The sequence below is a fragment of the Electrophorus electricus genome, chromosome 14 (genome assembly GCF_041902795.1).
Source record: "Electrophorus electricus isolate QZ-2024a chromosome 14, ASM4190279v1, whole genome shotgun sequence".
NCBI classification, from domain to species: Eukaryota; Metazoa; Chordata; class Actinopteri; order Gymnotiformes; family Gymnotidae; genus Electrophorus; species Electrophorus electricus.
In genome coordinates, this window is record NC_137510.1 from 6,611,220 (window position 1) to 6,624,756 (window position 13,537).

Consider the following 13,537-nt stretch of genomic DNA (forward strand, 5'->3'; position numbering starts at 1 on the left):
CCACCAATATGACTAGGATGATTAAGATTGGGATAACCCTCGAGGAAGAGAGAGACACACACAGAGAGAGGGAGACCGAGAAAGAGAGAGAGAAAGATTAAACTAATGAAACTACTGAAAGTGCATTTTCAATGATGTCCCAGCTGAAGGGCTGCAACATGGCTGTCAGCCTCGTACCTGCTCATAGCACAGGTGACGCCTTTATGTTCATCAAGCTGGCACAGATATTAGAGCCGAATTCATATCATGGTGTCACTCGTATACACTGACATACACTGACATACACTGCACTATGAAAAGTGTTGGGACACAGATAAGTTAACTTTTTAAAAAATATTATTACAGTGAAAATTCACCACAAAGTGATAAACTGACTGCAAGATGAAATTCATAGAATTGATTCATCTGTCAGTGTACCATCTGTCAGTGTACCATTGCAGTACAAGCTTATAAAATCACCTGTTTCAAGAAATAGAAGTTACAGATGATACTGCAGTGAATAGCTGACTGACCAAAACTTACTGACAACACACAGTGAGGTGCTGACTGCCATGTTTGTAGAATAGTGGATGACATATTAGTTGAGAACCTCCAACAACATGTCAACATTGTTTTTCATGCCATAAGTGGACTCATAAGGCATTATATTCGGTAATAAAAGCATGTTTGCACTGAGCCATGTGTATTCCAGGACCTTTGTATATTGGCATTTTGGTCCACAGTGCACAGCAGTATGTGCATTCTCTGATCACAGCGCTGGAAAATGTAGTGTCTGCTCACTTCATCACTGCCAAATGTACCATGTTCCTTTATGTGAAGTGTTAGGTGTTATTACTTGTTTTATTGATTTCAACTTCTTGCTTTAATGCACCCTTCATCAGTGTTCCTTTAATGTTCTGTATATGTAAAAGTAATCGATAAACCAAGAAGCTTAAAAATTATTAATGGTCAAAGCTCAAAAGAGTGTGGAAACATATGTGCACAGGTGTGAGGTTTTGCTTCATACTGGTCCCACTTGAATTTCTAATCAATAATCTTGAGAGGTTGCAACTCTTTATTTGTGTAATGTGATAAAAAGAACATTGTTATGTGCTCTAATACTGAAACATGCCTTAGTTTGTGAAGTTTGCGCAGAAGCCCCTTTAAAAACACTGCCTTGAGCTGAATGCTACAAGAAATAATTATTGGCCTATTATTATATGCACATCTTTGAAGCAATCTTCAGCCATGAAAGAGACAGTATACAAGCCCTCCTAATGTAAAGATATTTTACAAATAACCAACAAATTCATTTCAGTATTCAGAATAAGTAGTACTGGCTAGAAATGGTCTCTAAGTGTTTCGTTTTCATCACTTGTAGCTAGCTGTACAAACTGCAAAACCAGTCTGGATCCTATACCTGCAGCCAGTATCTTACAAGTAAAGTACTTCATGGGAATGCATAATACATAGAGCATGCATGGGAATGCATAACTTGGTGACACTTCTGTGCTCTGCCAAACAAGACACCTATCCAAATATATGCCTGGTGCCAACTTCAGCATGGTGATGTACTGTCAACGATTAGAGACACAAAACACATACAGGTATGCACACACATGAACGCACATGAACACACATGCACACGCACGCACGCACACACAAATAAAAATACTCACGCATACATGCCTACCCCTGTCATGTCGTGGGGAAAAGTGCACGCATGCATGCACATGCACAAACACAAACACGCTTACACATACTTCAAAACTGACTGCTTTTGTGTCATCCCAATGACCTAGCAAGTGTTTGTCATTATGCACAACAAAAGCAATTACCCATGAATGATTTGCTTTGGCGAGGCAAAGCCTTGTTGCTAGGCAACACTCATGTAAATGAAGAAGCTCCATCTCTGACTAAAAAGTATAGGGACAGTTACTGAAGTGATGGAGGAGAAGCCTTTAAATTGAGACAATATGAGGATGATTCAACTGTGATTCCTAAGTAGCTGATAAGCAAAACAAGTCTCTGCCAGAAAGGATGTGATTTGAAGCAGGATAGAATCAATAACGGTCTGCAAAACCTACCAAATCTGCAAAATCCACTTTTGCAAGGGACCATTTGATCAGACAGTGATATGAAATGAGCATTTGTGAGCTGATGCCAAAATACATCAATTTCTTGCAAGTAGAAGGGTTACAAATCAGTAAACTCTCCTTAAGTAAATAACTTCCTTACTGAAGTACATGGTACAGTGTTTTACACTGTATTGTAAAAAGCATGGTAATACTCTTGTAAATATGATGAGGTTTTACTTATACTCATGCCCTACATCACTGCATTATTGGAATTAATGTACTTACGTACTTACGGTATTGCTTTCTCCCTAGTTAAAACTCACTGCTGAAATCAAACAGTACTCTATGCATTATTTTTACAAATGTGCTTGAAAAGCCACATCTGACTTAGGTATAAAACTGCAATCTAACAGTTTTACTTTCATAATAATCTCATTAAATTATGCCTGTGGAGTCTCCCATGCTGACTAATAACCCCAAGGTCCTAACATACTGTAATTCTAGAGCAATACCCTGATTTTCTAACCATAATCCATCTTTTACAATGAACCATACCCATCTATGTTTGCCTTTTCAGGTTGCCTTTTCAAAATAAAGTATAATCATAGGATCCTAGCATCAGTGAAATACCTCCATCATTATTGTTCATTTCATTGATTGTTAAACACTACATTCTGTAGTCATTATACTAATAGGACTTTTATACAACAACAGAGAAGAGAACAGATCCTTGGGAATAATGCGTAGTGTAAGAGAGAAAAACATTTTGAGGCACCCTGTGGCACCTTTAAGTCATTGTTTACACACACACACACACACACACACACACACAGATCAGAGAGAGAGAGAGAGAGAGAGAGAGAGAGAGAGAGAGAGAGAGAGAGAAAGAAGACAGACAGATTGCTAGATATACACTACACACATATACATATATATAAAACTGAATCTAAAAAAAGTAAAAATGTAAATCTCAGTGAAATGCTAGGATAAAGTGGTACACCAGAAGTCTGGAATTCAAATGAAATTAACACACACACACACACACACACACACACAAACAAAAGAGAAAGGTTGGTGGATTTAACAAAAATATTTGGCAGACCCTAATTTAGTTTCCGATTTCTGATGAAGGCACAGGACAGCGTCCTGGTACTGGAAATGGTCTTTCACTGGTAGAGGTTACCTTACATGTGAGAAGGATAGTGCATGCAACAATTCTGAGAAGCCATGATAGAGACATCACATTTTACAGTGAACCACTTCATCCAAAGCTGCCTCTGAAATGTTTCACAACATAACTTGACCTCAGTTCTATTTGCATTATAAATTGTTACAATATACATTTCCAATATGTGTCCATTGTAGTTTACTGAAATTATTTTGATAAATAAATAAATGCATTTTAAGTATTTATTTATTGGTAATGCTATTCTATATTTTCCAGTACCTTAAAAACCCAGCCTATAAGGGTAAATTGCAGAATGTCAGCTACACAGCAGTGTATCTACACTTGGTGAATCATTAGGAATTCCTGACCCTTTTTATACATATTTCCCTCATTTTGAAGAACCATAACTACCCATTTGGCTAGTCTGTTGTTTTGTGTAGCAATGACATTATTAATTCATACACAAGAGAGTTAACAAAAGGTCTAGAGTTGATTCTAAATGTGGAATTTGCATCTGTCCTGCGGCTGTTGTCTCACCATGAAGTGCTAATAGCAGTAAAGTAAGCATTTGTATAGCTAAAAAATCAGAATAAATCAGAGACTTAGACAAAACATTAGATGTGTTAAGGATCAAGAACACACTCATGATTAGTAATTGTAAATAACATGGCAAACAATGCAAGATTACTGTAGTGCATAACCAAAGGAAAACCTTCAGTTATGAAGAAAAACTGTAGGTGTCAAGAACAATATCCAATAAGTAAGCATAGAAGACTATCTCAAATATAAAATATCAGAATACACAGGGAGACTTTGCCAGAAGATGCAAACAAATGCTAAGATGTAATAACACAAGGCTTGCTTTAAAGAAAGCAAAAAATAAATAAAATAAACAAATAAATAACCCACAATGCCAATAGAGCTCTGGAACAAATTCCAGATTTGTGACTTATGGACAAATTGGACATACAGAAACAAATTAATGGAAAAAAGTAACAGTGGAGGGTGTGAAAGTGATCTAATGTGAAACTGCTCACACACCAAAGCATCATCTGTAAAGTGTGGCACTTGCTCACTCATCATGATGATGACAGCTGCAGCAAAATCATTTCTAAAAAGCACAGAAGCCTTTTAACTGTTCAAGAGCAATCAAACACCTCACCTCACTGGGTGGATGGTGGAACAATTTGCAGTAGGCTATGCCTCAGAGAAAAAAAAGTCCAGTAGTCTAGATTATACAAGCCAATTATCTGACCTTAAACCTACTGACTGTTAAAAAATAAATAAAAACCTAAAAGTGGCTGCATCACAGGCCTGCCAATGTAGACGTTTCTTAGAGGTTCATGGGTCATAGGTCACAGGTCACACACTTCAGGCTTCAGACCTTCAGCTACAAAGGATTTGCAACCAAGCAATAAACAATAGTTTTATTTAAGACTATTTTAATGTTGACTATTTTAATGATGTGTTTCCATGAAATCAGGGTACTACGCAGAAAGAGGGATATGATTTCTATATAGTTCAGCCAGTATACATTCTTCATTTGTGTCACTGTCCAATTATTTACAAACTGCACTATAACTGCATAGCAAGCAATATTAGCTGCCATAGCAGATAATTTACTGATATTTACAGACACTTATTTACTCATTATTTGCATAATGGCACTCAGACTAGCCATGTTCTGTTTATCACTTTCTACTAAACTAAGTCATTCATGGGAACTGAATAAAAGATAAAACTCTGGATAATATTTAACAGCAAAAAAGATAAATACCACCAGTGCAATTTTCTATTGTGAGTTTAGATGGTAGCCAAAGAAAACGTTCCTCATTTTATGAACCTGGTAAGGTAGATAGACCTATATTAGAAAAGAAAGAGAAAAAAACTCAGTGGAAACTGCATATCAACTCACTGTGCTGAAGTTGAAATGGAAGCAATCCTCCCCTCGGAAGGTGCACTGTAGGAGCATGTCGCTGATGTCATGGCCGGTGCGGTTGTAGAAATCAGTCATGTTGAATTGCTTGGGCTTGAAATTGACAAAATTGGCCTTTTCCTTCAGAGATGCAAGGATTTGTGGCTCTGCTAGATGTGGGTTTGCAATCTGGTAGTTCTCGTTGAGTAGAGCTAGCAGTTCGCCCACATGGTAAAGATCATTCTTCGTCATCTTGGAAAAGCGGAACTCATTGAGATTACAGAAAGTAATAGCAGGAAAGGTGAGGTTAGGGGCTGCCACTTCATCCAGTTTGGTGACATGTGGGAACTCAAAGTAGTAGGCCACCCTGTCCATGCAGACCAGCAGAAGCAGTCCGAGAGAGCCCAGAAACGAGAGAGTCCAGAGAAATCTACGAAATGTCATGTGTCCATAGGCGAATATGTGGCTCATTCCATGGAGCGTGGACGAGTTGGCAAAGGCTTGCAAGTTCGAAGGCCTGATGCTCTCAATGCTGTCTTCTGAGTCTGTCTTCATGGCTGTCATCACTGTTCTGTTCCTACTGAGAACTTACTTGTCCATTTAACAGAAAGTAAAATCAATTGTCCTCCTTAACAGTGTAGGGTACACTGATTTGTAAGAATAATAGCTGATAGCAATGTTTTTTGCCTTTTTATACTTGTTTATATTTGTTTGTTAGTTTATAGTATTCAAGTTTGGTTGCTTCACATCCACGTTACTCTTTTATCATAGGCTTCTCTTTTGTTCTGTCTTGAAATCAGCTGACAATTCAGGAAGCTCCAAACACAATGAAAGCCTGAATCCTTCAATCGTGTGAACCATGCACAGTTTCAGAGCAAAGATACAAAGCACAATGAAAAGTGCAAACAGACAAGAAAAGACGGACGAACCTGGGAAATAAGGTGGAACTGCAACAGACACATCTGCGTGGAGCAAGGCACCAAGCTTCAGCAGCCAACAGGACTCTGCCTCATCCTTCCAGAAGGACTGGCTCTACATCACCATGACTATCGCATGCGGCGTATTTGTGAATGGGAAAAAATTTTTTTAAAAGGTGCCTATTACTCAGTTTTCCTCTCCCCACCTCACGCCTCTCCTTAGATGCAAACGATGGGTCATATACCTCCCCCTAGCCCACCTCCTGGGTTTGACTGCTGGGGAGGGGGGTTGTCAGTACCTCCCCTTCATTCCTCCGGGATCCACAATGAGCAGCGAGGGTTACCTCTTGAAAAGCCACGCTGGTCTTGCCTAACAGTGAGTGTTCTCCCTTCAGATCTGCGTCTGCAGATTCACACACTGGTACACAAATCCTTTCCCTCTCTTTCGTGAGCTGTTAGCTCGCTGGCCGTTCCCCCTCCCTCTCACTCTGGCTCTTTAGTAGTCAGAATCCATCCCACTGCTGAGCGGCTGCTTCAACAGATATTGTGTGTGTGTGGTTGAGAGAAAGAGAGAGAGAGAGAGAGACACACACACACACAGACACACACACAGAGAAAGCATGGGGGTAGGGCGGAAGGGGCTCTCACTCAATACACTGTCTCCGGGTTTCACAACAGAGAATCGCAGCGCCCCAATCTCCAATTCAGCTGTATAGCTACAGGTAGTTGCCTTGTCATCATTCATGCATAACATTGCAATTTCATCCTTCTCTCAGGAGGCACATTTAGCTGGATTTTCTTTCTCTCATATCCATAGACTATTTTCAACTCCCCATAGAATCCCACTGGATTTCACAGACAATATTTTTACAAGAGTACTACTTCAGTTGTCAATTATGACATTCATGCTAGTAGTATCAGATAAATCATTATTTCATATTTGTTAAATGGTGCTGGTAGAAGATTCAGTCCTCGTCACTTCACTTCAGACCAAGGGAGCTATAATATGGATTGGCCAATAGCTATAATATGGAAACCTTATATCCCTGTTTAAGCTTGGCCAATAGTGGCTGCTCTTCAAGGGTTGAACATTCAGTCCACATGGTCACATAACCCTTCCATTTTTCTTTTGAGCTCCATGAGATTACAAACCCTATAATGTACAAAGAAATTACCATAACAATCAGTGAATAGTCAAGGTTATTAAGTCAAGACTCAATATCCCGAATAACACTTTGGCTAAGCAAAAACCTGTGAGTCCTGGATCATTTATCCAGGGGAAGTTAACATTGCATCAAACTGGTTGATGATGAGTATTTATGGGAGTATGATAAATTATTATTGTAATGAAGCTATAAATGTTTGCAACATTGTTGCCATACTCCATTTCCACATAAGCTCTTGTATATATGGTCCTACACAGACTGCAAAATATATTAAGAAATCTGTGGATAACTGCAGAGTTCTGAAAAGCTCTAAAACATACACCACTAATTCAGTACAGGCAAAACGGGGTGTAAATGCAACATTCTCTCAAACTTACCAATAGCATCAAATAAATGAATTGCACTACTTCAGAATGATGCACAAGGTGCAGCATACCACTTGCACTGTCTCACAGCAGTACCACTGCAGTCCAGATATTGTTATGGTGGTGGACCACTCTCAAGACAGCATTGGCACTGACATGTTAATGGAATGGTAGTGGGTGTTGCACTGGTTTTAACATAATTAGTAGTGTTCCTCAGTGTTGCTGCTGTGTTCAGAATAGTTGGCTGCTGAAAAAATATCCACCTAACACTAATTTTGTGGTCAGAAATTGATAACAGATGAAGAGTTGGAGAACAGAGAACACAAACTCTGGATGCAGGATAGATAGTATCATATTCTATACCTACCAGTTCTTTGTAGTAAATAAATGTTTCTAATAAAATGGTGGTAAATAAAAATAACAACATACAGAAATGTGTCCATGCATGTTTGCAGTACTACAGACAAGAGGACAAATGACAGTTGAGTCAGCAACTTTAGGCCAAAAGTTAGCTGTTGTAGTACAACTTTGTTGACATTTTTACATGAAAATTAACAAGTTTGCATAATTTGCATTGAAAAATATAGCTAGCTCAAGAAACTGTCTAAATAATTTACAAAGCAGCTGACTAAATAATATAAAACATATTAGTATGAGCATTGATTCCTGTATTTCTACAGTATTCTTGATCATTGGTATATTGGACTCTAACTTACTCTACTGACTAGGATGTATTCAGTGAGTAAATGACAAAGCACTTTTGGAAGTCGCTCTGGAAAGAGTGTCTACTAAATTCCGTAAATGTAAATGTAAATTAGTATGGGTGCAAAATATGCAGGTCTGCAGTTTCCTGTTCTTATTTCACTAAAATTATTTTGTTTTGTTTTTATCATATTGGTTCAGGTAATGTCGACTACGGGCCTGTTTTGAGAGGGTCATTTTCTTCTTGTAACTTTTTCATTTGGGGAAAGCACAAATGCTTAGCACTGTTTTTATGAATAGTGCATAATTACCAAGGACTGCAAAACAAACTCATGCTGCTCTTTTTTGGATGAATGAGTACAAGATGAAAATCATAATTATCAGGTTGACAAAAGGACATCTAAGAGAACCCTTCTTAGCTTCCTCACTGAAAAATGTCATGATACTAACGCTGCATTCCAACCAAACGGCAGGGAAAACATGCCAATTTATGACACTAACCAAACCTAATAAAATATACAGATTAATGTTATACATACATTTCTAGTGCCATCACCATATAGCACTAACATTCATCCTTATTCATTCGTAACATTCATTTTAATTAACTAGCTGATATAAATTAACTATCTGTAAAGCAGTGTACCTAGAATTAGTTAACTAGCTGATTGTGGTATTCAAGGGAAAGTACTGAAACAGTAACTAATAAGGAAGTCAAAGATATTGGACTACAAGTTACTACTCCTTGCAAGTTTAGTTGGCATTTCACACAACCTTGAGATCTTTTCTGGATGAGCAGTAACCCAAACACCCCTTCACCCCCCAGGTGCTTTTTTGTATGCCTGAACCCATTCCAAAAAACAAGAATTACAGGCTCTTCTTTGACAACTGGTTCTCTGCAGGGCATACTTTTTTTGGCACTGAGTGTTCCGAACCTCCTACCAAGCAGCACCATAATGTCAGATGCAGATCTCGGAAGATATAGACATGGAAAATTTCAGGACAAAACAGCAAACATCAGAGATACTAGATTCAGTCAAGTTACCTGACAATCATATCTGATTGCCATACCATTTGACACACATGTGTACAGTCAACTGGCATATGATCATCCACAAATATTACACTGGAAAATATCTGGTACTTAAAGGAAAAAAAACAATGCAGAATGTGAGTATAATGAGTATATGGGAGGGGGCAACCTACTTGATTCACTTAAAACCTTCTACTACACAAATATCAGGTCAAAGGAATGGTACCACCACTGAATTTAATACTTTCTGGACTTTCTGGTGGATCCTCTATTTTCAGTGAGAGAGGATTTAGGATTTAGGATATAAAAGCCCATTATGCCCAACTTATTCAACTCTCCATTTCACAAGGGAAACATAGATCTGAAGTGAAAGGGAGGTCGTCCCAAAATCAGTACAGGAGGAAGGAAATATGCTAATTTATCGATAGGATGCTTGGCTCAAAACATGTATTGACACTGGAAAGATCATGGGAGAGCATGGATGTGGCCATGTTAGCATGTCCCTGACTGGGGCTGGATGAAACCATGATTTATTATATCACATAGTTAAATGGATTCCACAAAGAGTGTCATTTTGAAATGTAGAAATTGTGTACAATTCCATCCAATTATAGTACTAGATCTCAGCTTAAATCATTCATATAAACCAAACGTGTTGGAGCTCAGTCTGCTGCGATCCAGACCAGTTTAGCCATAAGCAATCAGGTTCCCTGTCCCTCCTTTTGCATTTGTCCCAGTTCACTGTGAACCCTTGGGCTCTAATATAACTCGGCACTTAGGGAGACAGCCTGGAGCATGTTCCATGGAGTAGGCAGTCGTGCAGAAAAACTCATGCAATTTTGTTGTTTTGTTCTAATGTAGCTTGTAAACACCCTTGAGGGCTAAGTTGAGACCAGAAGGATACCAAATTTAAATACTTAATGTATAAATGGGAAATGTACTAACTGCCCATGTTCTAAAACAACAGAAATGTGAAAATAGGTATCTTTCAAATTTATCATGATCAATCATTATCAAGCCTTTGCATGCTGTAATACCTCTGCTGTGCAAAACATTTGAAATAGCAGGAATTTTAGAAAATAGTTCAGATGCTTTAATTCTAACATACAACCCTTTTTGAGAGCACCAGAAAATATGATAAAAAATAATAATCCCCTAGGCATGGATAAAGTAAATTACTGCAACTCGTTGGATAATAATGAATCATCATCATCATCATCATCATCATTGTCATCATCATCATCATTATATGTACATGCTCAGAGGACAACAAAGGACACTGGTGCCTGAGATGATTTATTTAATAACAAATGAAGAAAACAGACACAAGATAGGCACGAAACATACATTATTTTATATTTTTTAAACATAGAAATAAGTATAAAGCAATGCTTTTTGTTGATGAAACAGGAGTAATGACATGAGCAGCTATGCTATGGATCTGAAATAAGCCACCTGATTTGGTGTAAAGAAGCCCACCATCGATGCTGATCCAGGAATTGTCTTGTCTGCTTATATGCAGAGATGGAGGATGGTTATTGGCACTGGGGATCAGGCAGTGGTATGCTGGAGCACAAGGTAGAGGGACGGCAACACTGAAGGCGCCAAAGGTTGGGTTGATGGGCAGACCTTTGGAAACTGCTGTCCTACATGATGACTGTGAGACTAAAACATCTTGGTCCAAGGCTTCTTTTGCAGCAAACCCAAAGATTGGTCCAGGCATTATCAACAAGCAAGTTGTTCCTCACTTGGAAATTTTGAGGATTATCCCAACCAAGATGGCACTAGAGGTCCCAGGCTTGTGTCACGGTGGTTGGTAATGACACCTTTAGCATGCAACACAAGTTCTGTAAGGTTTGCCATTAATGGGTCTAACTATGCACCAAGAGAAGAGTGTACTTCAATAAACATGTGTGGAGAGACACACAGTCCATGCTTGCTGTGCAATTGAATGTTTGCAAAACATTTCATCTATGTGTCTGCATTCTGCACTAGAGCAGCATGCATCTTCCATGAACAGTTCATCGGGGACACAATAAGTGATGCAGCACATGGCTCTATTGCAAGCATGAGGCACAAGACCAGATGCATCTGGGTCCAGTAGATAAATTATGAGGTCTTTGTCAATGTAATAGCATAAATTATGAATATTTTTAGCTATTAGGAAGCAAAGTGCTATGTCCATTCAGGCAACCAAATATATTATCAACAATCGATATTGTTAAGAAAAATTATGGCATAGGGGTTGATTGGTGTCCATTCAGTCTGACTCCATCAACGGGGATGAACAATTCCACTCAGTGGCCAGAGGTGCCATATCCTGACATAACTACCTTAGTGAGTCACCAGGTATCATTTATCTGACATCTTGTCACTTTTCCTGTCATTAAGGCACATTGCTGTATTGGTAGTCTGTCTAATGTAACATTACTGTTAAATAATTAGGTGGCTTGGTGGTTAGCATGCATGCCTCTCAGCACTTGGGTTTGAGTCCCTATCTAGGTGGAGTTTCCATGTTCTGTCTGTGTGGGTTTCCTCCGGGGTGTCTGTTTTCCTCCCATGGAGGTTAGGTTGACTGGATACTCTAAATTGTGTTAATGTGACCTGAGTGTGTGTGTGTGTGTGTATATATATATATATATATATATATATATATATATATATATATATATATATATATATATATATATATATATATATATATATATATATATGTATATTTACACTCAGTGAATGTGTGTGTGTTTGTATGTCCAGTGATTGTTGGTGCTCTGTCCTAGTTTTAACCTCCTTCCCCTTCCCTGCACCCGGTGCAGTCCCCCAGGGGACTCTGGTACTCAGTCATAATTGTAAATCGCTTTGGATAAAAGCGTCAGCTAAATGCCATAAATGTAAATGGTTTCCGATTGAGAGTGTGCTGTGCACAAATTGGCTGCTGCTTCCCATCGGTGTGTGTGGGTGATTGTAAAAGCTGATCTATGTCTGTAAAGCATCCTTGACTTCAAGAAAGGTGCTATATAAATGTAACTAATAAGAAGAAGAAGAAGAAGAAGAAGAAGATTATATCAGTAACATTAATATGCTTAACAGGGGTTTAGAAAGTTAACTAGCACCATGAAACTATAAGGAAGTGTGTAACAGACTGTAATAATTCCATCCGCACCCCATTAAAAATATATGTCACACATACATACAAAGTAGGATAAATACAAATGTGAGAATACCAAAAACATTTGTTTTTAGAACTCTTTATATATATTAATGCAGCATTTAGACGCAATTTGAATTTGGATTATTATGACAACACTCATGATATAATTTTTAATGCTTCAGCAAACCAACCCTTTCAGTTTGGCTTTTAACATTATAACTGCTGACTTTCACATCATTCATTTATCTGTGGTGGTGTTTGCCACAGATGTGCATGTATTGACTGGTCGGGTCCCACATTTTCATATTCTCTGTGGGTGGCTAAACATTAGTCGTTAGAGCTCAATGGAATTGGCGATTGTAATAAAGATTGTGGTTAAAGTTCAAAATTACTTTTAAGACGTAGCTAAGCGCTAGGCTAGTTTTGCTAGCTGTGTGGGCCTCGTTGTGTGCATGCTGCATGTGTAGTGCCGAATACTATTTGTTAATGTAGACAAACGATAAGTTACTTCAAGGACCTGTTGATATTAAATGGTGATACTGTTATGGTAAGCTTTTGCATGCAGTTTTATCAGCAGATTTCATTAATGCGGTAAATTCTAATGCGGTAAACTCATTTTAGTTGTTACTGTGAATTGTACATTTAAAAGTTACAGAGTTCAATCTTCAGTGAATCAATTCTCAAAAATGATCATTAGTCCACAGCATGGTAACAAAGGAAAACAGCATCTAGGTAGATAGAGCAGTTACAAATTGTACTACTTCCCTCCCTAGTCACACACAATGGCCAGGTGCTACTTCCTGTCTGTATACCTGCCACATCAGTGACACCCATTGCAGTTACCACATCCAAAGCTTCTGCATATACAGGTAGGAGAAATTCCAGTTTGCCTGAATTGCTTTACAATTTCAAGTCTTCTGTGGAGGCGAGCATTCACTTGTTAGTTGTCAACAATTTAAAACTCAACATCATGTTAAGGAGGAGTTTCTGAAGTCTGAATTATGCTTTGGATCTCATCAAAAAGGACATGATTATGAATTGTAGAAAAGGAATGACATATAGC

The 13,537-nt window shown here is 38.3% G+C and overlaps 1 protein-coding gene across 6 annotated transcripts in view; it reads right to left on the reverse strand.

The window, feature by feature from the left end:
* asic1c (acid-sensing (proton-gated) ion channel 1c) overlaps positions 1–6,549 on the reverse strand; it is a 66,700-nt gene extending 60,151 nt beyond the window's left edge. For all 6 annotated transcript variants that reach the window (XR_014116788.1, XM_027020279.3, XM_027020278.3 and 3 more), the window contains exon 1: positions 5,141–6,549. Coding sequence is in view for 5 of the 6 variants with exons in the window: in XM_027020279.3 (XP_026876080.1) it covers positions 5,141–5,704 (564 nt within the window). In the remaining variant the exon portion in view is untranslated. The remainder of the gene's footprint in view (positions 1–5,140) is intronic.
* Positions 6,550–13,537: the final 6,988 nt, after the last annotated feature.